General features: G+C 40.4%; 1 protein-coding gene across 1 annotated transcript in view; it reads right to left on the minus strand.

The window, feature by feature from the left end:
• Positions 1-25,374, minus strand: part of Aifm1 (apoptosis inducing factor mitochondria associated 1) — a 39,935-nt gene extending 14,561 nt beyond the window's left edge. The window contains exons 1-6 of the mRNA XM_059250365.1: positions 25,106-25,374; positions 14,556-14,698; positions 8,180-8,279; positions 6,889-7,013; positions 6,635-6,765; positions 4,395-4,485 (exon numbers count right to left, since the gene is read on the minus strand). Coding sequence (XP_059106348.1) covers positions 4,395-4,485; positions 6,635-6,765; positions 6,889-7,013; positions 8,180-8,279; positions 14,556-14,698; positions 25,106-25,208 — 693 coding nt within the window. The 5' untranslated portion in view covers positions 25,209-25,374. The remainder of the gene's footprint in view (positions 1-4,394; positions 4,486-6,634; positions 6,766-6,888; positions 7,014-8,179; positions 8,280-14,555; positions 14,699-25,105) is intronic.
• Positions 25,375-25,593: the final 219 nt, after the last annotated feature.

Genomic DNA, 25,593 nt, shown 5'->3' on the forward strand with positions numbered 1-25,593 from the left:
ATTAGTAAGCTCCAGGTTCAGTGAGAGATCCTGTCTCAAAATATAAGGTGGAGAGAAACAGACAAAGACACTGGATGTCAACACCTGGACTCCACATGTGTACACACATGCATACATACATATGCACACAAACTGTTTACTTCCTTTTTCCAGCTGTGGAATAAGGTGACCTTTCTATTCTCCTTGTGCGTCTAGCCATTCTTTTCTCGTTCAGAACCTTCACCTGACAACTGTCCATTATTCCTTGATCCTCTTCTGAGACCTTAGATCTCAGTCCATTACATCCAGTAAAACAAATCTTTGATTCTATGTCCCCTTCAAAATTCTATCCAATTGCCACCTACCCCTGCTTATTTAAACTTTTAATTCAGGATTTTCAAAAGAAACATTCATATACCAACCATTCATTTTATTGACTTTTACTGTACTGAGGATTCACCCCAGATCTTGTGCATTCCATGCAAGCTCTCTACCACTAAGCTACATCTCTAGCCCTTAATTTTTTTAGAGATGGGGGTCATTCTTTCACCTAGACTGGTCTGCAACTGACTATATTGTAACCCAGACAGGCCTCAAAATTGCAGCAGTCCTCCTGACTCAGTTTCCAAAATACTGAGATTAAAGGTGTGGCCTATTATGCTCAAATTTCATTTAAACGTTAGGGTATGTGTATGCATATTTTCATGTCTGTGTGGGTGCACGTGCTCATGCATGTAGAAGGCAAAGGACAACCTTGGGTATTGTTCCTCAAGCCATCTCTGTATACCTTTTTTTTTTTTGAAACAGGTCCTCATACTCATCAAATAGGCTAGGGTGACTGGCCAGAAAGCCCTAGGGATCCACCTGTCTCTGCCTTCTCAGCACTGGTATTACAAGCATGCTCCATCATAGCTGGATTTGTTTTATATGGGTTTCAGGTATTGAACTCCAGTCCTCAAGCACTTTACTGACTGAGCTACCTCTGAGCCCATTTAAACTTACTGAAAGAACAGTGTAGGGGCTAGGGAGATGGCTCAGTGAATAAGGCACTTGCTATGCAAGCATGAGGAACAGAGTATGGATCCTCAACATCCACATAAAAGCTGTGTAGGTGTAGCTACCCACATGTAATCCCAGCGCTGACAAGGTGGAGAGGGCTCTCCAGAGTGAGCCAGCTATCAGACTAGCAGAACCAGTAAGCCCTAGATTCCCGCAAGAGACTCTGGCTTAGTAAACAGGGTAGAGAGAGGCTCTTTTTGTCAACCTCTGGCCTCTCCATGCATGTGCACACACCTGTGAACATGCATATACACATGCAAAAAAAGAAAGGGTAGTTTAACTTTACAATGTTATCTACTGCTCTACAAGTTCTCTTCTGTTGTTTTGTTGTTGTTTGAGACAGGGTCTCATTATCTAGCCTTAGCTGGCCTGGAACTTCCTATGTAGACCAGGCTGGTCTCAAACTCACAGACACTTGTCTACCTTTGCCTCCCAGGTGCTGCAATTAAAGGCATACACCACCATGCCTGGTGTCCAGACTGATTTTTATCTTTCCCTTAAACCAGATCTTCCTCTTAAAAAAATGTTTTTCTCAGTTAGGGGGAGGGCACTATTATCTACTCTGATATACAATCTAGAAATGTTGTCTCTTCTCTCTCCTTCACCTCCCACCTTCAATCAATCTTCAAGCCTTAGGGATGTTTGCCTCCTAAGCATTCCTCCAGCATGTCCTTCACTCTGATCACACATTTCCCCCCATGCTGGGCATCTAACCCAGTGCTACACAAGAAGTAATACATTATTAGGAGATTGGGCTCTGGTCAGAATTTCTGGGTTCTAACTCTTTAGTCAGATAAATCTGGGCTCATATTTTGTTTCTCATGTATTGTAAAAGTTTAGGCCAGTTATTTAAAATTTCTTTATTAAAAAACAACTTCTTGCCAGGCAGTGGTGGCTCAGACTTTTAATCCCTGCACTCGGGAGGCAAAGGCAGGTGGATCTCTGTGAGTCCGAGGTCAGTCTGATCTACAGAGCAAGTTCTATGACAGCCAGGGCTACAAAGAGAAACCCTGTCTCAAAAAACAAAAACAAAAATGGTTTTAAAAAAAGCAGTTAAAATAGGTACTATATGAATTCTTAGTCCTTACATTCCTCTTCTTCATAATCATCACTACCACCAGCCTAATTTGAGCAATCATAATCATTTGCCTGAATTATTACAATAATTTTTGAAATGGTCTGTTTCTAGTCTTTAAAAAATTTTTACCTATATGTATGGGTGTTCTGTCTGCATGAATGTATGTGCACCGTATGTGTGCCTAGATGGTTGGGAGACAGTATATGGGTGCTGGGAATAGAATTCAGGTCCTCTGGAGAGCAGCAGTGTTCTTAAGTGTTGAGCTGTCTCCCTGGCCCTCCATCTCTAGTGGTATCTCCTTGAAATGCAGTAGCAATTGTCTAAAATTCATTTCCAGTACTTTATATCTTTGTCCACAAGTGTCACCAGCTCCCCAGTGTAAATAAAATTCAAGCTCTCCTTCATGTCAAAAAAAGCCTTCCATAAACAATCCCTAGAATAACTTACCAGTTTTGCCTCTTCCTAACTTGAATATTTTTTCAAAATTCTTCTTGCCAGGTATGGTGGCACACGCCTTTAATCCCAGCACTTGGGAGGCAGATTTCTAAGTTTGAGACCAGCCTGGTCTACACAGTGAGTTTCAGGACATCAAGGACTACGTAATGAGACCCTGTCTTAAACCAAACCAAAACAACAACAAAAAAGTAAAGAAAAAATCTTATATTTATTTTCCAATCTCTCATTTCTTTTGCCAAGTTGGAGATGAAACCCAGTATGTTACCAATGTTAGAAAAGTATTCCACCCCTGAGCTACATCCTCAGTCCCCTAACTCGAAGTTTCTGCTCTATCAGAAGCTAGCTGCTTGTTCTCCTTGTACTAACCATGTTTTTCCGTACTGCTGGGCACTTGCTTGTGCTGTTAGTTCTTCCTCAAATGTTACTCTCCTGAATGTTCTTTGCTCTTATGTAGTCTACACCTCTTCATTCTTTAATATTTTCTGCTCTAGGACTAGGGAGCTGACCCAGTAGGTAAGAGCACTTGATGTATGAGTATGAGGATCTGAGCTCTAACCCTCAGCACTCATAAAGAAGCCAGAGACAGGAGGATACCTGTAGCTTGCTGGCTACCAGCCTGTATTCAGGTTCATTAAGAGACTCTGAACAAAAGCAATATATTAGGAAGAGTAATATGGTAGGACACTTGACATCCTCCTTCTTATACTACCTACACCCACATATACCACATTCACACATATACACACACACACACCAAGAGATAAACATGCTTGCTCTTGCAGAGTACCTGTGTTCAGTTCCCAGAACCCACAAGATGGCTCATAACGATTTATTATTCTAGTTCCAGGAGACCCAACATCCCTTTTCTGACTTTTAAGGTCATCAGGCACACATATGGTACACATACGTACATATAAAATAAATAAATCTCAAAGAATACTTCAGTAAGACTTGTAGGTCCATAGATTTTCTCCAAGAATCTTTCCTTGCATTCATCACTGTACTGTACATTCCTCCTCCTCCTAACTCCCAGGACACGTATCTCTTAAAACATTTTTGTGTTATGATTATCTGTCTATGTTCCTGCTTGCTTTTGTTTTCCCTTAGGAAACATCAGGGACATTTAACATACTGTCCCACTACCAGCTTACCCACATTCTACAGCTCTGGTACGGGAGAAGTGGGCAAAGGTCAATCCTTCCACTGGTGCTCTCGATCCCCTTTACTTTTGGCTTTGCTTCTTAAGACAACACCATCCCCTCTATCGGAACCCTGCCATTGGTTTACAAACTTAGCCTACTGTTTCCATTGATAAAAATAAAACACAACGCTGCAACAAAGCCTTCCTAGGACCCTGCGAGCATCGCCCAATAACTGTTCTCCATATTTAGGCAACCACCTTGGTAACATCCGACAGTATTTTCCATGCTGCATTATGAATGCTGTATTATGCTGAAAACTAGTCTAATCTCTTGTCATCAATAATCCCAAAGAAAGGTAAAGCAAACAAATATAAAGGCAATAGGAAGGAGGAACAAATGCAGAAGCATACACAAAAGCAGCAACAGTTTTTAGCATTAGACTATCTGACAATGTCACTTCCCCGGTAAAGCTTAGCCAACTTCATGCTCTAGATTTTGCTGTTCGTTATGGACTTTCCTTAGATAGACACACTAAACAATATTAGTCCTAAACTGCTTTGGTTTTTCTTTGATGAACTATGGTGGGAGAGGAAACATGGATTGCAACGGAGAAGCACATCACTGTATTTTCTGGTTGGTAACTACATAAAGCCTGACAAGGAAAGCGCCTACTCGCTCACCTTCTTCCCAGTGAGGACAGCCACGCCCCCATTCTCAATATGAGGCAGGTCCTGAGCAGAGACATAGAAAGAAGGTGGCTGGAAATAAATGCTGTATGGGAAAGAGGAGAAAATCATAAGCATCTGGAACTGCTATAGGCTCCCTCTAGAGCTTTAGTAAAATAAATTCAGGTACATATTCCAGAATAAGTCTCTAGGCACTAGATCTTGGTGGTGACATTGAAAAGTATTATAGATCAGTGGTTCTCAACTGGGAGCAACTTTAGCTCCATGGGACACTTGGCAATTTCTGGAGACATTTTGGGTTACAACTTACAAGGGGATGCTATTGTATCTGGTACCTAGAAACGAGATACTGCTCAACAGCCTGTGCTATACAGGACAGCCCTTACCTCCATCAGAATTATGTTATATCAAATATCAACCAATGGTGGGGAAGCTGAGAAATAAAGCTCTAGATGTAAAATCATTTCAAATTAAGAACAAAGACACTCAAGGAGCTGGTATTCACATATCGACCACATTAATTTCTCAGAATGGTGCTGCTGGCCAATATAGCAAGGTCTTGCTCCTAAATGATTCTACCTTAAACAATAATGCTGGTGCACTGGCATGTAGCTTCAATCTCAACTACTCAGGAAGATAAACCAAGAGTATTCCTTGAACCCAGTAGTTTGGGGCCAGCTAGGGCAATAAAGTGAGAACTCTAATTAAAAAAAAAAACTAAGTAAATAATTACGATACATTATAAGTGGAGATGAAGGTATACATTCTGCTTGAAAATGGAACATAGTAGTAAAGACTCATGAGGGAGGCAAGCACATTTTGGCATTTAAATTTTTTTTTAGATTTGTTTATTTTATGTGTGTGGATGCTTTGCCTGCATGCATGTCTGTGCTTGAAAAGGTCAGAAGAGGGTGTCATATTCCCTAGAACTAGAGTTACAGATGGTTGTGAAATTACCATGTGATTGCTGGAAATTGAACATGGGTTCTTTGCAAAAGCAAAAAGTGCTCTAAAATGCTGAGCTATCGCTCCAGCCCAGGTCTGTACAATTTAGTTCAACGTTAAAGGATCACTAGTGAGAAAAACACTAGAGCTGCAAGAACAGTACTGGAGTTGAGAGACCTAAGGAGTCCTTTAGAAGGAAAACGCTGGGCCTATAGCTCCAATACTCAGGGTTTTGTTTGTTTGTTTGTTTTATATTTTTGAGACAGAGGCTGTGACTCAGGCTAGTAGTCTTGAGCTCCCGATTGTTTTGCCTCATCTTCTCAAATGCTGGGGTTTAAGGTATGCACCATCATGTCCAGCTAGCTCCAAGTGTCTTTTGTGCAAATATTCTGATAATGAGGCTCTTCATTACAGTCTTCCTGCTCTACCTCTGTAATTGTCAATGCTGGCTAGAGTGTCAAACAAAGTGCCATTAATTGCCTGGGGAGACAGCTCAGTTAAGTATTTGCTGTAGAGGCATAAGGACCCAAGTTTAAGTCCCAGAACACACATAAAAAAGCCAGGCAAGGTGGCATGCACCTGTAATCCCAACACTGCAGAAGTAAAGACAGGAAAGTCCTTGAGGCTCACTGGTTATCCAGCCTAGCCTATTTAGTTGAGTCACAGACCAGTGAGAAACCCCGTCTCAAAAAGCAAGGTAGATAGCAGCTGATAAATGACACCCAAGGTTGACCTCTGGCCTCCACATATATGCAGACATGTATGCTTGAACACATACATACCCAAAAATAACAAGAGTGTCATAAATCAGTTTCACTTGCTTTTATGTGACTTGCCTAGGTATTTATTTAAAAATTTTAAAATAATTTATTTAAATGTATTTTATGTGCATTGGTGTGAAGGTGTCAGATCCCCTGGAACTGGAGTCACAGACAGCTGTGAGCTGCCATGTGGGTGCTGGGAATTGAACTTAGGTCCTCTAGAAGAGCAGCCAGTGCTCTCAACTGCTGAGCCCTCTCTCCAGCTAAGCTAATCTCTAACAGAGAAATCTAACCTAAAGGTCCTAGAAACAGGAGCCCTAATATTTCACAGTCTAGCATTAAACTGCTGATTGTTGGTGGTTTGGGGAACAGAAGCTAGAATGCTCTTTGTTGCCTCTGAGCCTGACCAAATATGTACAATTTAGCAGACTTCCATGTAGAGCCTTCCTATTTATCACACGTGATCAGTGAAAAATCTTAACCTGCTCCTTGTGCTCAGTCAGGCTCACTGTACATAAGCAAACATACCTTCTCTCTTTTCCATTCCACTGTCTGAATTGCAGTGTCTTTGAAACATTTGGATCATCTGAAAACCACAATTCTTTTGAAAGAGGAGGTCGCATGTATGGCAGCTCAGGGTCTTCAGATACAATCAGGACCTTTGGACACAAAATGGTATTTATCAGTGCTAAGTAATTAAACGGCAAATGTCAAAACCTCCACAATGGCTAAGTACTTGCACACTATACCCTCTATACCAAGCAAAATACCGTGCACCTTACCCTGGCCCCAGGATCCCGAGCCCGGATGGATCGGGCTGCAGCAAAAGCAGCAGTACCTCCACCAATCAGCAGGAAAGGAACATGACTTGGTACCCTGACTGGAGGAGCTGACCCTCCCTCTTCAGCTGTAAGTAACAGAACAAGCAGGGTAAGTCTTCTTAAAGGCTCTGATGAGCCCTGGCCACTATTTCAAAAAGTCACCTTGCACTTGTCTCAGTCCTTTATATAAAGTAAAACTAGCACACCTATACTAATCTTAAACTTACTGGGTTTAGGATGTAGCTCAGTGGTAGGAAGCTTGCCTGGCATGTCCAAGATACTGGGTTTGATAGCCAGAACTTAAAAAAAAAACAAGTGGGGTGGGACAAAACACCAAACAATCCTCATACCATCCTGGTGGGAGTGGGAAAGGCAAGTATTCCTTTCATTTTGCCAGTGGGAAAAATTTTAAATGGGGCGAAGGAGTTGATTGGTTTCTTTCATTCATTAGGTCTATACTGGATCTAGGGCCTACCTTAAATATTAGTCTTTTCCCTTTTTTCCCCTTTTAAAGACAGGGTCTCACTCTGTAGCCCAGGCTGGCCTCCGATTCCCATATGCTGGGATTACAGGGTACACCACTGCACCTGGCTAGTTGTTTCTCAAATATATTAGAAAGCATATATTAAAAGGCCCCTGCCATTCTTATTATTTTTCTACTGACCACCAGGAAAATATCAAGTTCAGTTGCACCTTTTGTTAGCAATAAAGGGGAAACACCCAGGAGGTCGATTGGGGATTATTATACAATGTTCATGAAGAAGGCAGCATTATTGAAAAAAGCAATACAAACAGCCTACCCAGAGCTATCCATAGGGCTTATTAAAGGATTACAACATTCCTCTTTGAAAATCCCAGTGAATCAAATGGAAGCGAAGGCTAGAGCTTTGTGCTCCCGGAAAATAAACACATCTATAACAACTCAAAACTCCAAAGATTCAAGGGAATTAATATGACCAAAAAGCTTTAGTCATTGGGGAAAATAGCTTTCCTATCTTTTCCTGTCTTTCTTACCAAGCTTGCCTTTTAAAAAGCCTACATAAAGAAAGGCCCACAATAATTTTACTTCGAGCCTAAAATGCCAACCAAATACTTTAGGAAACTGCTCCCTGCTGTGGGGTAAAACCTTAATTTCTGGCAGCTTGCAATCTCACACTGTTACACTACAACAAGGTATTAGCAAATCATAATCCTTAATCACTTTCCCTTATTTAGTCTCAAATCATACAGAAGAGACATAGGAAATACTTACCAGAAGCAATGGCCCTTCTCTGTTTCTCTTCTGGTGTCAGTCCTAACCCCGCTATTCTTTCATTATATCTTTTTTGATCTTCTTTTATAGTCTTGTAGGCCTGTAGACCCAAACACGGAGAAAGTTTATTTCATGATACAGTTAACTCAGACCATAAGCTAATATCATTTCAATGAAATGAGAAGCTTTTGTCTACACTGAGGTTAGTTCTTCTATGCCAAAATCACTAAGGCAGTTTTCTTTTCCAGCACTGGGGAGGGAACTCAGGGCTTCATGCATGCTAAGGAAGCACTCTACCACTGAGCTACATCCCCAGGTCAAAGCTCTTTTCTTAAGAAATAAAACTATTCAGTGTACACATATTTGGTGAGGAAAGAATACTTGAAAGCAGATCAAAACATGTTTCAGATTTTCTGAGACTCTTGGTAAGGAACTCTCCTGATATCGAACTCAGAAAGTAGAAGTAAAGAAAGGGAATATAATGCTAGTAAGTATAGAAATGGCTAAAGTACAGAAAGAGGTTTAGGACTATGCTGGGTGCTAGTTGTAAAATCAATCTATATGGGGAATACATCTTCCTAATAGATGTTTCAGAGTTTGCCAGGGATTGAGATATGTGGCTAGGTGTATCCTATTCTTAAAATGTAACTCATCTTTCCAGGAATAGCTTTTTCTTTTTCTAAACTAAGGAGGTAGAAGTCTCACTCAGAAACATAACACATTAATAATTATAAAGGGTCAAACACCATCTTCATTAAACACCTGTTTTATTTCAAATATCCTTTCCCCTACACTTTCAAACTGGGGAAAGGTATCTTAGTATTATGACTAGTTTGTTATTTATCTTTATTAACACACAACAACAGGGTTTATTAGTGACTTTTAACTTATTTTTAAAATATTTAGATGCTGAAGACCACTCATGGCCTTATGTATATCAAGCCACTGAGCTATATTCTCCAGCCCTAATTAGTAACTTTCAAAAAGTTACCAGTTGTGGTAACAACACTTTTAATCCAAGCACTTGGATGGAAGAGACATGCAGATTTATGTGAGTTTGAGGCCAATCTGGTCTACATAATGAGTTCTAAGCCAGTGAGGCTACAGGGTGAGACCTTGATCTCAAAAATAAATAAATAAATAAATAAATAAATAAATAAATAAATAAATAAATAAATAGATAGATAGATAGATAAACAAACAAACAAACAAACAAACAAACAAACAAATAAATTGTAAAGGTGGGCTGTGCATGGTAGCACATGCCTTTAATTCCAGCATATGGCAAGAAGAGACAGGCTGGTCTATATGAGTTTGAGGCCACAGATTAATTAATTTCAAAAAAATAAGTGAGCCAGGCAGTGGTGTTGCACACCCTTAATCCCAGCACTTGGGACGCAGAGGCAAGTAGATCTCTGTGAGTTCGAGGCCAGCCTGGTCTGTATGCATAATGAATTCCAGGACAGCCAGAGCTGCCACACAGTGAAATCCCTGTCTCAAAAAAACAAAAACAAAAACAAAAAGTGGTGGACAAGAATGCCTTTTTTTGAGATAGGGTCTCATGTAGCTTAGGATCACCATGAACTTCTGGGTCCTCCTGTCTCCACCCCTCCTATTCTGGGATACAGGCATGGATTACTATGTCTGTCTGACTCATGCACTTCTGAAGACCAAACCCAGGACTTCTTATGTGCTGGGCAAGCACTCTATCAATTGAGCGACAGTCCCAGCCCAAGGATGTCTTCTAATGACAATATTTTTGTTCTTTTGTATCCCACATGGTCAACAAGATAAAAATTTAAGTGACCATATCTCAAATGAAAACTCAAATTAATTGACTGTAGAAATAAGGACAATTAGAGCAAGTATCATAAAATATATTCTAGGACTACTCCTATGAGTTTGGGGATGTGAGTCAGTGATGGGATGTTTGCCCAACAAGCACAAGGGCCTGGTTTTGAGCCCTACTATCACATAAAAATAAACTAATAAAGAAAAAGACTTTCTATGACCACTTTACAGGGCAGCTCATTAGTGATGTGCTGCTAATGGGGACCCTAAGCCCTGAGAGGTGAGTAAAAGAGATGGTTTACTCTTATCGACAGAAGTGAACAGGAAAGAGACTAGGGCTATGCTCATTTGAGAGGGTCATTCAGAAATGGTATGAGCCACTCTATACCTCCTGATGATTTTACACATAAAAGGATTGGAGCAGGAAGGTTGATAGGGAAAGGGCTAAATAAATTAAGGTTAAATGTGGATAGACAGCCTTTAGGCTCAATGTTCTAAAGTGAAAGTTCGTTTACATACACACCAAATAACAAATTATATTCCCCAAAGGGTTTCTGTCTTCCTAGTTTACAAAGATTTCCAATGGGGGGGGGGGCAAATACAAGTCAGGCTAAGAAATACCACAAATATATGAAAATATTAGTGGAGGCAACCTTTCTACATAGGAAGGGGTTTGAAAAGAAAGGCCGTTTTCTGGGGCAACAGGATCCTGTCACTTGACTAGTAGTGAAGGGCCCAAATATTCAACCTCCGTAATTATTCTAAAGGCCATTTGGGGCTGCTTCACTGAAACTAGCAAAGGACTGAGAGTAAAGTACCTACCTGAGCTACTAGAGGAAGTCACTGGCATAAAAAGCTCACATGGATGCTAATCAGGAGTTTGTGTATCAAGCAGCAGATAGTACCACTAAGGTCAATGTTTTTCAAACTGGTTGTAACCCATTAGTAGGCAATGAGATTTACTTGTAGGTTAGGATCAGCATTAGTAGAGGAGAAGAGGCAATTAATAGTTTACGTCCAACCCAGTAAGAATAACACTAGTTAAAATGCATTGCATTTTACATATTTGTAATTTTATGGGTTGCAAGATAAACTACATTTCTTACTGTAGATAACGGGAAAGTGTTCCTTTAAAGCCACTGGGGCAGAGAAGGCCAGGAAGGTAAAGAACCCTTAATATAGGAGTTGCTGAAGGAATAATTATAGTCAAATAAAAAAAAACTGCTGGAAGGGCTATTGCTAAGGACTGAATTCCTCAATTCCTAGGCTGAAGCCCTAACGGCCAGGAGGCCAGTATCCAGAGACAGGAGTGGTGACGAGCTGGATAGGGCTTTCATAAAAAGAGGAAGAGGCCGGGCGGTGGTGGCGCACGCCTTTAATCCCAGCACTCGGGAGGCAGAGGCAGGTGGATCTTTGTGAGTTCGAGGCCAGCCTGGTCTACAAAAAAAAGGAAGAGACAGCAGTACTACCTCGCTCACTTTCTACACTGCCCTGCTCCCTTGTGAGGAAGTCACAGTAAGGTGGAGGGTTGGCTGCACACCTGTCATGAAGAAAACCTTCACCGGAAACTTAACCTTGTCTGACATTCATTCTAGACCTTCCAGTCTTCAGAATTAAGAAAATAAATGTCTAGAGTTAAAGCCATTTTGTGGTATTTGATTATGAGAGTCTGAGAAACAAATATAAGCACTACATTATTTTTATTGAATTTGTTCGTGTGTTTGTATGTGCATGCTCACATGTCAACTTTAGAGAATTGTGTTTCTTGCTTTCCTTCATGTAGGTCCTGGGGATCAAACCCAGGTTGTCAGGCTTGGAGGCAGGCACCTTTACTGGCAGGCATCTTTACCTACTGAGCCATCTTATCAGCCCTGAAATTTGCAACCATAGAAATCTCACCAAATCTGGACACTGATTTTAAGCTGTTTTTCATTCCTAATATCAATTTCAGAGAAAAAAATGTAAGCTGCTTGATAGCAAGTTTTCAACTATTTAAAATCTGAAACAAAAGTATACAGACTAGTTTGATAAATGTAGACAAAAGCTTATCATTTAACCTGGAGCCACTATAATAGGTTTATTACAACCAGTGTTGGACAAACACAGGGGGCAATGAAGCATTTAACTGAATGACTTGAGAGAAATGGGTGCTTCTTAGATAGTTCTAAGACAGGAGAAAGCTACAGTGGCCCGCCTAGCTCATGGCTTGGCATCAAGAGTATGTGCATGTCAAGTCTGTGGGGGCAGGCCACCCAACTGTGGTCAGCAACACAAACCAGAGATTCAACAGAGTGAAGTCATTATGAACATGTCTAATGCAAACACTTGAAAATGATTTTTGAATAGATGAGGTGGAAGTGATGAGAAAAGGTGAAAATCATGAAATGGAAAGGTTAAGGCTCGGAGGAGGGTAGTGCGTGAATCATTGATGAGAGGTGTCAAGAAATCACCCGACATGAATGCTTCAGCCACGAGTTTGACCAAATGAGGGAACAAAGGGACACTGCCAAACAAATTGAGTTTCAAGTGGAGGCTGTGGGTGCTTTGGGAAAACACTCCAGTCTCTACGGCTCTCAGGACCTTGTCAAAAGCATTCAATAAAAGGCCTTTTCACAGTAAAAGACGAGTTGATTGCTTCTCACAAAACAGAAAAATTACATTTTACCTAAAATGATTCAAAGTTGATGGTGCTCAAGTTCCCTTTATTTACTTATTCAACATTTACTCTGAGATTGTCTTGTTAGACATGCAGCACTAAAGCACAATATAATTTAGCAGTGTAAAAATAAGCACAAATTTGACAAAAGTTTCAAAGAAAAGGTTGAGAGAAGGATTTGGCTCTAAATTTATGGGTCGAGACTGGTCTAGTATAACTTCAAAGGTTTAAAAATGAGATCTGAGGACTCTCTAGTGACTGACAATGTCCCTTTAACAAATGTCTATAGGAAGCACATGCTGTGACTATTTCACTGTACTCTATGAACCAAGTTATTATTAGTGCCATGGCTTTACCCACCCCATTCCCAAACATAGTTTAGTATGAGCATCTTACATAATAAACTCCTGCCCCAGTCACTGTTGCTCCTACAATTAAGAAGTACACTAGGCTGCTGCCATCTTTCCCAGAAGCACCTGTAGACGCTAGTGATCTAGAAGGGGATCCTAGGAGATGACACTGCACAACTGGAGGTAAACATAAGGCCAGGAAGGAGACAAAAGGATAGAAAAGGCACTAATTATTAATGAATAAACATTTAATGCAAATGCAGAGAAGCATTTTGGTTACTGTGCTAAAAAAAAAAATGAAAAAGAAAAATTTTTACAAGCTGCTCCAGGATTGGAGGAAAAGGCCTCTTCCCCAAAGTATGTTATCAGGCAGATTTTTATCTATTTCTTGCTCTGATCTGACTTACAACTGGCAGGATCTGGCTACTCTTCTTGCACATTTTGGAGTCAGGTTAAGGTATGAGAATATGGGTAACTTCAAATAATTTTCATGCCTCCCCTTAACCTAGTGACAGAGGAACAAAAATAATTTTACTATTATCAGAAGAGAAAGAACTAAAATTGTAATGGTACTGAACCATTTGTTCTTAGTATGTAAAGCAAACAGCTTTCTTTGATCAAGGATGTTAGTAGGCATCGTCAAAGTTGATTCACTCAACCTTACAGGATTCAGTTTTAGGTGAATCTGCTTAGTTACAGTACAAGTCTAAAAAAAAAAAAAAAAAAAGAAAAGAAAAGAAACACCCACAGAATAAATCCTCTGTGACCTGCTAAGATGACCAGTTCTTTTAGGGAGATATAACCATGCTAAAAGTATGTACCAATTAAATGCTGTTTCTCGGCTCCCCAAAACTCCATTCTCGGGGCTGGAGAGATGGCTCAGAGGTTAAGAGCACTAGCTGTTCTTCCAGAGGTCCTGAATTCAATTCCCAGCAACCACGTGGTGGCTCACAACCATCTGTAATGAGATCTGGTGCCCTCTTCTGGCCTGCAGGCTGAACACTCACTGTATACATGATAAATAAATAAAATCTTTAAAAAAAAAAAAAACTCCATTCTACAATTGGAGATACTAGACCCATTTCTATAATTTAGTCTTTGAGTGAGATCCAGGGATTTAGTTTTCCTTTTAGAAATGCTTAATATCTTTTACTGAAAGCTGTTTTTTTTAAATGGTCAATCTCAAGCTACAAGGGAAAAAAAGTTTTTAAAAAATTGGCAAATACATTAAAATCAAATATTGTGCTTAGGAGCTGCAATTAATGTTGACTTTGTTTACAGGTTACTTTATCACAATCAAGAGAACAACAAGTACAATTTTGTGGGTTAGTCAAGCCTCAGGAAACACAGCAGTTTTCAAGCAAAGAATAAAAAGACAAGTGAAAAGAGCAAAGATCAATCAACATGACAGTAAATATCAGTCCCAAATCAGCTCCCATAGACATTTTAAAGAAGGCCTTTTGGAACTTTTCCTACAGGAGAAAGCGGAATTAGTTGCAAAGTTTTAAAGCAGAGTAGTATTGAGTCTCTCAATGGAGCTGTGTGGCAGCTTCTCTACACAAGCTGCTTTGTTACTTACATATGCACCAGCTCCTATTGTTGATAAGCCCACAATAAGGACTAACACAGAATTATCGATTTTGCCCCCCGATGAACCAGAGCTAGCCATTTGTCTTGCCATCTGGAGTTCTAGAGGAACACGCCATCGCTGGAACAAGTTGCCTAAAGGAACACAATTTGTTAACATACACACAAATAAAACAGTTAACACATATTTATGATTAAATATCAATGTACTGTAGAAATCAAGAATTATACCTTGGGCTGTACGATGTTCACTGTTTGATGATCAAGAAAATTATAATCAAAACTGTACACATAAATACTACAGATATTTCTGTACAACCTATGGCAATAGGACTTGCTTTTGAGGCAGGCTTTGTAGTCCAAGTTGGTATCAAACTTGTGATCCTTCTAAGCCTATATATACTATCATACCCAGATAAGCTGTTGGAGTTCTCAAGAGCACAATTTAAACATTATCCAATGAGAACATTCACAGCTTCCAGAAAGTTGGTTAAAAAAAAAAAAGAGCAGTTCCTCAAATATCTTTACAACTTCACTATAAATGAAGTAAATACCAAGATAACCTATTTAGTAGATAGTCATCCCTCAGTATCTGTGGAGCTTAGAGTCTAGATCCCCAGAAGGACCTAAAATTCACATATGCTCAAGTTCCTTATAGAATACGGTACAGAATTTGCATACAACCTATGCTTATCATCACATATACTTCAAACCATGTCTAAATGATTATAATTAATTGTAATTAATTATAATGATTAATATAATGTAAATAGCTGCTACACTATATTGTTTAGGGAAAATAACAAAAAAGCAGGCTTGCCTCCAACTCACAGAGATCTACTTCAGGGCTGGGATTAAAGGTGTGTGCCACTACCACCCAGATTATTTTGTTGTTTCTTTTTTTTAAAAAACAGGGTCTCACCATGTAGCCTGGCTGACCTGAAGCTCACTAAGTAGTCTGCCTCTGCCTCCCAAGTGCTGGGATTAAAAGTACATGCCGTCATGTCTGGCTTAAAAATATTTTTGAGCTGGGTGGTGGTGGCCCATGCCTTTAATCCCAGCACTCAGGAGGCAGAGGCAGGGAGATCTCTGTGAGTTCAAGGCCACCCTGGTCTACAGATTGAGTTCCAGGACAGCCAAGGCTATACAGAGAAATCCTGTCTCAGAAAAAAAAAAAAAAAGACTGTTGAGGACTGGAGAGATGGCTCAGCGGTTAATAGCACTGGCTGACCAGGTGGTGGTGATACACGCCTTTAATCCCAGCACTCGGGAGGCAGAGCCAGGTGGATCTCTGTGAGTTCGAGGACAGCCTGGTCTACAGAGCGAGTTCCAGGAAAGGCTCAAAGCTACACAGAGAAACCCTGTCTCGAAACAACCAAAAAAAAAAAAAAAAAAAAAAAGAGCACTGGCTGTTCTTCCAGAGGACCTGGGTTCAATGCCCAGCACCCACACGGCAACTTACAACTGTCTGTTACTTAACAGTTCCAGGGGATCTGATACCTTCACATCAATGCACATAAAATAAAGTTAAATGAATTTTAAAAAAAGAAAAAAAAATTTTGATTAGTAGTTGGCTGAATCCATGGATGTGGAACCAATAGATACAGAAGGCTAAAAATATACAAAATTGACTACAGGCTACCTGGGACATTACGATACCCATTTCAGGAACAAAAATGACCACAGGCTACCTGGGACATTATGATACCCATTTCAGGAACAATCTACCTGGCCGAAACCTTGCTTAATTACAACCCTGGAACATACAGTTCTGTCTTGTGTGTAACGTATCGTGTCCTAGAAGAAAGAAACATTAAAAATCAAAAGGAAGTCAGAACAAAAATTTTATAATGGACTTAAATCTCTCATAATAACTGAATTTATACTCTTAAGTATATTCCAGAATGACAAAATGTAAAGTGACTACCAATGTCTTGCAGTTTCTCGTTCAACAGAATACAGTCTTTTTTTATATTAGCACTCTGCAATAATCATATGATCATGACATGATATGAACATAAAAATGTGAGACATTTACAGTTCTTTTTCCCCAGTGGATGCTGCCATTTTCAGATGAGGCATGTGCCTTCTCAGTGATTATACCTTGTGGGTGTTCACTACTGATAGAATAGTGATTCTTTCCAGCTTTGTAGACAGTCTGGTCTCTGGAACAATTGTACCCTCCTGGGGTATAAAAGTAGCCCTCAAAATACATAGGTCTATGTTCCAAGAAAATTTTACTTATAGCTACTAAAATCCAAGTTTTATATAATTCTTAAGTATTACGATATTGTCAGTTACTAAGGGTTTCCTGGCCGTTTAAAATATATCAACACTGCTGAGTATGGTAGCTTGTACCTATAATCTCAGCACTAGGGAGGCTGAAGCAGGGGGATTACTGCAAATTTGAGGCCAGGCTGGGTTACAGGATGAGAATGTCTCAAAAATACCTAAAAACTATAAAAATAAATGAATATATAAGCCTTACCATGGTGGCTCATGCCTGTAATTTCTATTCTAGCACTTGAGAGAGAGGGTGAGGCTGGACGATCCTAAATTGAAAGACAGGACGCTTTCAATTTAGTGGTTCTAGCCAACTCGGGCTACAAAGTGAGAATGTCTCCAAAAGTACAATACATCAACAACGGAAAGTAAAATCCACTCCGCTGTGTAGTACACAGAAGCAGGAGCTATCTGAGCATGGTTGGCCGAGTATGTAGGCTTTGATCTAGAGCAGTGGTTCTTTCTTCCCCCACTGTGGGTGCCAGGGATTGAAGGCAAGTCTTTCAGCTTGGCAGGCAGCAAGTGCCTTTAACTGCTAAGTCATCTCACTGGCTTTTTTGCTTTGTGAGACAAAGTCTCCTTAGGCAGTCTGGGGAATCCTCCTGCCTTAGCCTGATGAGTAGTAGAATTACAGGCTTGGGCTACCAACACAGGGTTCCATCTCATTTCTAACAAGGTCCTGAGTACTGATGACACTAGTCTTGCAAACAGGACACTACTTTGAAAAACCAAAGATCTAAAGGCTGATATTTGAGTTCTTATCCTGACTAGGTTTTAAAAGATAAACAGAGGCTAGGAGCGGTGGTACACACCTTTGATCCTATCACTTGGGAGGCAGAGGCAGGCAGACCTTTGTTGAGTTCAAGGTTAGCCTGGTCTACAAAGGGAGTTCTACATTAGTCAGAGCTACAAAGTGAGATCTGGGTCTTAAAGGAAAACAATATAAAACCAAAAACAAACATACAAAAAAAGAGAGCCAAGCCTGGTAGATCAGGCTTGCAATTTTAGCTACTCCTGAGACTGAGGTAAATTCATGAATTCAAGGCCTTCTTGGGATACAAAGTGCGTTAAAAAACAGCAAGATCAATGAAGGGAGACCTTAGGTTTTAAAAAATACTTTTAAAGGGGGCTGGGTATACAGCTCAATGATAGCATGCTTACCTAGCATGTGCAAGAACCTAGGGCCAATCTCCAGTACTGTTTAATTTTTAAAAAGGCTTTGGTAGTAGCATCCTATATAAACTTACAGAGATGGAAAATGCAACATTCTACCCTTTCCTTTCACAGTGTCAGGGCACAGAGGGGCTAAAAACAAGCCTCTTATTAAAATTCTTGGGATCATAAGTATTTTAGAACTCAGAACAGTTTTAAGTATATAGTGCATATACCTGGCATAGGAAGGGGCAGCAATCTAGACTCAAACCTATTAATATTTTTAAGAGGAAATTACTCTGTGGTATTAAAAAAAATCTAGGGGTTGGGGATTTAGCTCAGTGGTAGAGTGCTTGCCTAGAAAGCACAAGGCCCTGGGTTCAGTCCTCAGCTCTAGAAAAAAATCTAATTGGGGCTGCAAAGATAGCTCAGTGGGGCTGGAGAGATGGCTCAGAGGTTAAGAGCACTGGCTGCTCTTCCAAAGGTCCTGAGTTCAATTCCCAGCAACCACATGGTGGCTCACAACCATCTGTGATGAGATCTGGTGCCCTCTTCTGGCCTGCAGGGATATGTGCAGACAGAACACTGTATACATAATAAATAAATAAATCTTAAAAAAAAATTTAAAAAAAAAAGATGGCTCAGTGGTTAAAAGTACTTGCTGTTCTTTCAGAGAACCTGAATCTGGGTTTGGTTCTCAACTCCCACATAGTGGCTTACAACCATCTGTAATTCCAGTTCAGACATTCTCTTCTGACCTCCATGAGCAACAGGCATCCACGTGGTGCACATATATATATTCAGACAAAACATTCATAAAGTTAAAATAAATAAATCTAAAAATATTCTAAGTAATCTCTTCCCAATATAGGTCAAATTTCACAATGGGAAGTGGGTTACATAAATGTGATAGTCCTATTTCAATTTCTAAAATGTAGATAGGAGACTTTAAATCTACACTCTCTAGGGAAGGAAATATATTTTTCTTTACTCTTCTTTGTATCTTATCTGGTTTAGAACTCTTTGTTGTCATGAAATAAAACAGTTTAATTTTTAGACAGTAATTTATTAAAATAAGCCAAACGGTGGTGGCGGCGGCGGCGGCGGCGGCGGCGGTGGTGGCGGTAGCACATGCCTTTAATCCCAGCATTCGGGAGGCGGAGGCAGAGGCAGGCGGATCTCTATGAGTCTGAGGCCAGCCTGGTCTACAGTTCCAAGACAGCCAAGGCTGCACAAAAACCCTGTCTTGAAAAACCAAAAGAAAAAAATATATTAAATGTATTAAAATAAAACCCCTAAGTTTAGCTCTTTTTTTCTTCTTTTTCAGAGGCAGGGTCTTGCTATGTTGTCCAGGCGAGCTAGCATCAAACTGGTGATTCTGCAGACTCAGTCTCTGAAACTGCTGGCATTAGCCTCCATTTTAATCTATGAAACTCTTCCCATACGTTTCTCTTCATAGTTTAAAATTTTTAGGGAACCAAGGGAACCATCCATCACCTTCTTCACTTGTCGTATGAGAAGGTGACTTACTCTTGACTTCTCATTACTGTACCAGTCACTTGTTTTAGATGTTCTGCAGCACAGGTCAAGATTTTGTACTTATAATACTTAGAATGCAATTCCCAATGACCCAATTTGTGCATGTGTAACAGTGCTGATACACAGTAGATATAAATAATTTTTTAGGAGTGAGGGTATCACTATGAAGCTCTGACTGGCCCAGAACTTGCTATGTAGACCAGGCTGGTCCTGAACTCACAGAAATCTGTCCGCCTTTGCCTCCAGAGTGCTGTCATTAAAGGTGTGCATTGCCACCTGGCCCTGGTTTAATATATGCTGCTAAAGAATGAAGGAAAGAAATAGTAATTCCTTCTAATTTGATCGATATTGACCAAACTTTTGTTGTTTCTTTTTGAGATGAGAATTTGCTATGTAGCTCTGACTTGCTTTGAACTCATGATCTCCCTACCTCAGCCTCCCCAGTACTTTGAATGGATATTTACTTCTACTTGTCTTGTTTCTTTGAGACATGGTCTCATACCATAGACCGTGTAGCCTAGACTGGCCTCAAAATCTTGGCAATTTTCCTCCTGGAATTATAGGCATAAACCAAGGCTCTGGCACTGACTAAACATTAAAGAATTCTTTGAGAAGATTTCTAACCTAGATCCCATTAATTTCATGTTGCTTAATAAAAAAAAAAATGGCACCTTTAAGTACCACAGACTATCACTAGAGCAATACTTTAACCAGTAAGCTCATTTTTGGGGTCTCAAATTTTCCTATTATCCATACTCCCAGACCTTTCCAGAAACACATTCATATGCTGAGGTGCTTAGGAATCCCAAATGATTAAGAAGTCTATATGCTCTTAAAACTTGATTCCTAAACATCAAGCTAATTTTTCCAACATGGATAAAACACAGTCTATTTAATGTGCCTGCTGTAGCTAGATGCGTTTTTATAAACAATGCACAATTATTTAATTTAATTTCATCAGCCTTTAAAAAAATTATCAACCCTGACCGGGCAGCGGTGACACACACCTTTAATCCCAGCACTCGGGAGGCAGAGCCAGGCGGATCTCTGTGAGTTCTACAGAGCGAGATCCAGGACAGGCACCAAAGCTACACAGAGAAACCCTGTCTTGAAAAAAAACCAAAAAAAATTTATCAACCCTTGTTGGAATTTTAGAAGAATAAGAATGATAACTATAGTACAGAATGAACCATTCTTACAAAAAGCACAGAAGAAAAAAACCATTAGCTAATAGAAAAAAGAAACCCTTCACTGGGAATTTAGTATGCGACAGAAACTGTACAGGATGCTTAGGACACAGCAACAGGTAAGGCAAACTCCCAGTCCTTGGATTTAGGAGGGGAAGTAACTACTATTATTCTGAATACGAGAAAATATCAAGTGATGCAAATCACAAGAGAAGCAAGGCTGCTGAGTTTGCTTTTCTTAATCCTAAATCAGAAGAAGAGAAAGACAAGAGTCACTATTCATCTAAAACAGTATTTCCCAAATTTACCCGATCATACCAATTCTAAGAGTTTGCTAAAATACAGATTCCAGGACTCTATCCAGAACTTTATCTCTTTTGTAGATCCTGGAGTAGATTTGGGTTTTATCCTTTACTCAATTCATATAACCAGGCAACTTTGGGAAGCATGACCTAGAAGAATGTTAACACATGCAGCAATTCCTTCAAACATTTTTTTAAAATCTAACTTATTAACCAATTATAGAAAAAGTTATCCTGCCAAAGATTTTCTTGTAGGGGAAAACCTTGATTAGGTAGGATGAGTAGAGAAGACTCATCTAGGCTTTAAAAAGATGCCACCCAGCACTCTAAAGGCTAAAACAGAAGGACCATGGGATCAAGACAAGATTTAGCTACATAGTGAGTTGGGTATAGGGTGTTCAACTGGAATGCTTATTAAGACTTAGCTACGCCAGGCGGTGGTGGCGCACTCCTTTAATCCCAGGACTCAGGAGGCAGAGCCAAGCGGATCTCTGTGAGTTCGAGGCCAGCCTGGTCTACAGAGCGAGATCCAGGACAGGCACCAAAACTACATAGAGAAACCCTGTCTCGAGAAAAAAAAAGACTTAGTTACATAGTGAGTTGGGAGAAGGGTGTAGCAACTGGAATACATACCAAGATCCTGTCTCAAGGGGCTAAGAGAGATGGCTCAGAGGTTAAAAGCACTGGCTACTCATTCAGAGGACCTGAGTTCAATTCCCAGCACCCACATGGCAGCTCACAACTGTCTGTAACTCCAATGCACATAAGATAAACTTAAATAAATTATAAAAAAAAAATCCTGTCTCAAAATATCAAAAAATCATTGTGTCATTTAGCAGTGTCCACAATCTAGGATTCTAGGTCATAAGAAGTTCAGTTTCTTTCTTTTTTTGGTTTTTCGAGACAGGTTTTCTGTGTAGTTTTGGTGTCCATCCCAGATCTCGCTCTGTAGACCAGGCTGGCCTCAAACTCACAGAGATCCGCCTGGCTCTGCCTCCCGAGTGCTGGGATTAAAGGTGTGCGTCACCACCACCCAGCTCAGTTTCTTTTTTAAAGATGAAAAGATTCAGGCCAGGCTGAACACCTAGTGCTGAACACCTTTAAATCCCAGCACTCAGGAGACAGATCCAGGCCGACCTCTATGAGGCCAGCCTGGTGAGTTCTAGAACAACCAGGGCTGCATAATAGATACTGTCTCAAAAAAAAAAAAAAGATGCTATGATTCTAAATAAAGAAAAATAGTCAAATATTTGAACCTTAGGTCAGAGAGTTAGTGATCAGTTTGACACAATGGGCAGCATAATACTGGGTAAATAAAATATTATAGAACACAAAATATCTATTATCAACTTCTCAGAAATGGAGGCAGACTTAGTTACCTTTAATCATTTCTGAAAAGAGGCAGAAAATCCAAATAAAGTAGAATAGCAGCTATTGAGATTTTAAGACAAAAAAAAAAAAAAAAAAACAAGAATATAATGGAAATTAACCTAACAATGGTGAGAGATGTAGATGCATAGTTTCAAGGCAAGCTCAATTTTTACTAAAACAAGAAAAATAAAAGCAAAAAATAAAAGTTTGCTAACAACCTGGCAAAGTATTAGGGGGGATAAAAGCAGGGGAAGTGATATATAAACCTTGACTCTTGCCCACCTCTGGGAAAGCATGTGGCAGATGCCGCTATGTGAAAAAGAAATCAGATTAAAGGCAACTGGCAAATGAGCCATAAAACTACAATAAAGTATCGTAATTTCCTTTTGAAATTGTAAACCCTGCCGGGCGGTGGTGCGCACACCTTTAATCCCAGCGCTTGGAGGCAGAGCCAGGCGGATCTCTGTGAGTTCGAGGCCAGCCTGGTCTCCAAAGCGAGTTCCAGGAAAAGCGCAAAGCTACACAGAGAAACTCTCTCTCGAAAAACCAACAAAAAAAGCAATTGTAACCCCACTCATTTTTAAAGCAGGTGATATCATACTCTGATTCGTGGCCAAAGGACAAAGAAATGTGTGCAAAAAGATGGATGTGTATGTCAGGAAGTCATAGTATTTTTACAGGAGACTGCCTTCAAACAAAGCCATGCAGTGGGAAAAAAAAAACATTTAAGTCTGTATTTTTTCAGCAGTTCTAATACTGTAACCAAATGAATGTTTAATTGATGAGAACTTTGGTTAGATGACAGAATTCTTGCAAAAGCTATGTACTGAACAAAATAAATACACGATATTAGAAAGCCTAGTATCTTCAGGTTATCTCTATTTCTATAAATTTCTTCACAATTTACATACGGCACCACCACTTCCACGCACAGAAATACAAATTATATTCACCGGGTTTTTAGATAAGCCAGAGGGGTTTGTTATTTGTTTGCCTGTTTTGCTAAAACAAATTCTCAAGAATTCTCAAGCTATAAGAAAAGTATTTTGTAGGACATAACTCAGCTAACACTTATTTTTTTGACAGGGTCTCAACTGTGTAGCCATGGCTGGCCTAGAACTTCCTCTGTAGACCAGGATGGTCTTGAATTTACAAAGATCTGCCTGCTTCTGCCTCCAGAATGCTGGGATTAAAATCATGTGCCACCACATCCAGCAGATAACACCTACTAAGAAACATTTTGACTCATAGCAAGTGGACAAACTTTCCAAACACATTTGCAAAGATCCTATCAAAAAGTATTTTCCACTTTTTTTTTTTTTTTTTTTTTTTTTTTAGTTTTTTGAGACAGGGTTTCTCTGTGTAGCTTTGTGCCTTTCCTGGAGCTCACTTGGTAGCCCAGGCTGGCCTCGAACTCACAGAGATCCGCCTAGGTCTGCCTCCCGAGTGCTGGGATTAAAGGCGTGCGCCACCACCGCCCGGCTCCACTTATTTCTAAACGACCCAGAAGGCATCTGCACATTACAAAAGCCTCAAGGATAACATTGCACGCCTTTAATCCCAGCACTAGGGAGGCAGAGCCAGGCGGATCTCTGTGAGTTCGAGGCCAGCCTGGGCTACCAAGTGAGTCCCAGGAAAGGCGCAAAGCTAAACAGAGAAACCCTGTCTCGAAAAACAAAAAACAAAAAATAAAAAAAATAAAAAAAATTGATATTATAATTGTAATTACCCCAGGATGATTTTTTTAAAAAAATTCATTGATTTTCAAAATGTACCTTGTAAAAGGGGATCATTCATTGCCACAAATTTGTATAGGTTGAAAATAAGCTGAGTCAAACCATGCTCAGAAAAACCCATGAATATCAGATGCACAATGGGTTAATTACTGGAAAGAGAACCTAATTCATGCTTAACTGTTTCTGGTCAAACTTTAGGAAGCAGGGTAGGGGTGTAGCAATAGATTGGGGCCTAGAGACTGGCAGAGTAGCTTTAGCTCTACCTATTAATTATGTGACCTTCTGCAAGTAATTTCACCTCTCCGTTCCTCAATTTACTATCCATAAACTGAATGGGTTGATGTTTAACACAAAATCCCTTCCAGCTCTAAAGTTTGATAAGACAACTTCTCAGAGAATAGTGTGTTCTAAAAAATTTCATTGAAGCGTGTAAGAACATCAGGAACTGAACTCTCTGGGCATCTCAAATCAATTCTGCGCTTATTCTCTCCTTATCTGGTGTACAATCAAGTCCTTACTGGTGTTACACATCATAGGGCATTCAAATCTACAGCTCTCATGAGGAGTTTTGGAAAGTAGAGCGAATAATCTGATTTACAGGAGAAACTTGGGCATAAGGATGTCACAACCAACAAATGACAACGTCCATCTGACCTCAATGCTTTAAAAAGGCAAGGTGGCAGCTCTCTGTTATCCCCCAAATACAAAGATTCCCAGGAGAAGGCCTCACACTGACTTCTGGGATTCACATCTCTTGAAGGTCAGGTCGGAATAAATGTGCCGATTCCTCAGCTTGCAAACTCTGGGTTCGTATCCCGCCAATTTAGAATTCCTGTGATGGGAAGTTTTTTGTTTTTTGGGGTTTTTTTTGAAGGACGGGGGAGCTCTGCGAGAGACTGGGAGCCTAAGGCACCTAGGCCTTTGGACTTTGAAGTAGGGTAAGGGGTTGTCCCAGACGGGTCAGCTAGTCACCTGGAAGCCGGTTCCTCTGTCTCGGTCTCTGGACGCACACCGTCCTCACCAAGGGCACCAGTTTCTGCTTGAAAGCACCCGCCAGGCCTCCGCACCGGAACATTTCGGCAACCGCTACTCAGAACCTTCCCACTCCTTCTTTTCCTTCCACACCGTCGAACGGGTCAAACAGCACGGGCTCGGGTCCGCTCCCCCTCCCGTCACACGCACACTACGCAGGCTCCTCCTCCTCCTAGCCCCAAGTGGACATTGGATAGAGAAACCGGCCCGCTAGAGCCGGGAAAAAGGCACTGAGGCTGAAGACTTACTGCGCAGGCGTAGTACTCAGCGCTGCATTGCAATTGGTCCCACGGTAATGAGGTCTGCGCATGCGTCCAACTCCCCACGCGCTCTGCAAAGAACCGGGTCCCGCCTCCGGATTTACAAGTTTCCGCGAGTTAGTAGTACTGTATTAGGTTGAGCCGCTTAGGAAACCTGTCCAAAGAGAG

Source organism: Peromyscus eremicus, chromosome X (assembly GCF_949786415.1).
Source record: "Peromyscus eremicus chromosome X, PerEre_H2_v1, whole genome shotgun sequence".
NCBI lineage: Eukaryota > Metazoa > Chordata > Mammalia > Rodentia > Cricetidae > Peromyscus > Peromyscus eremicus.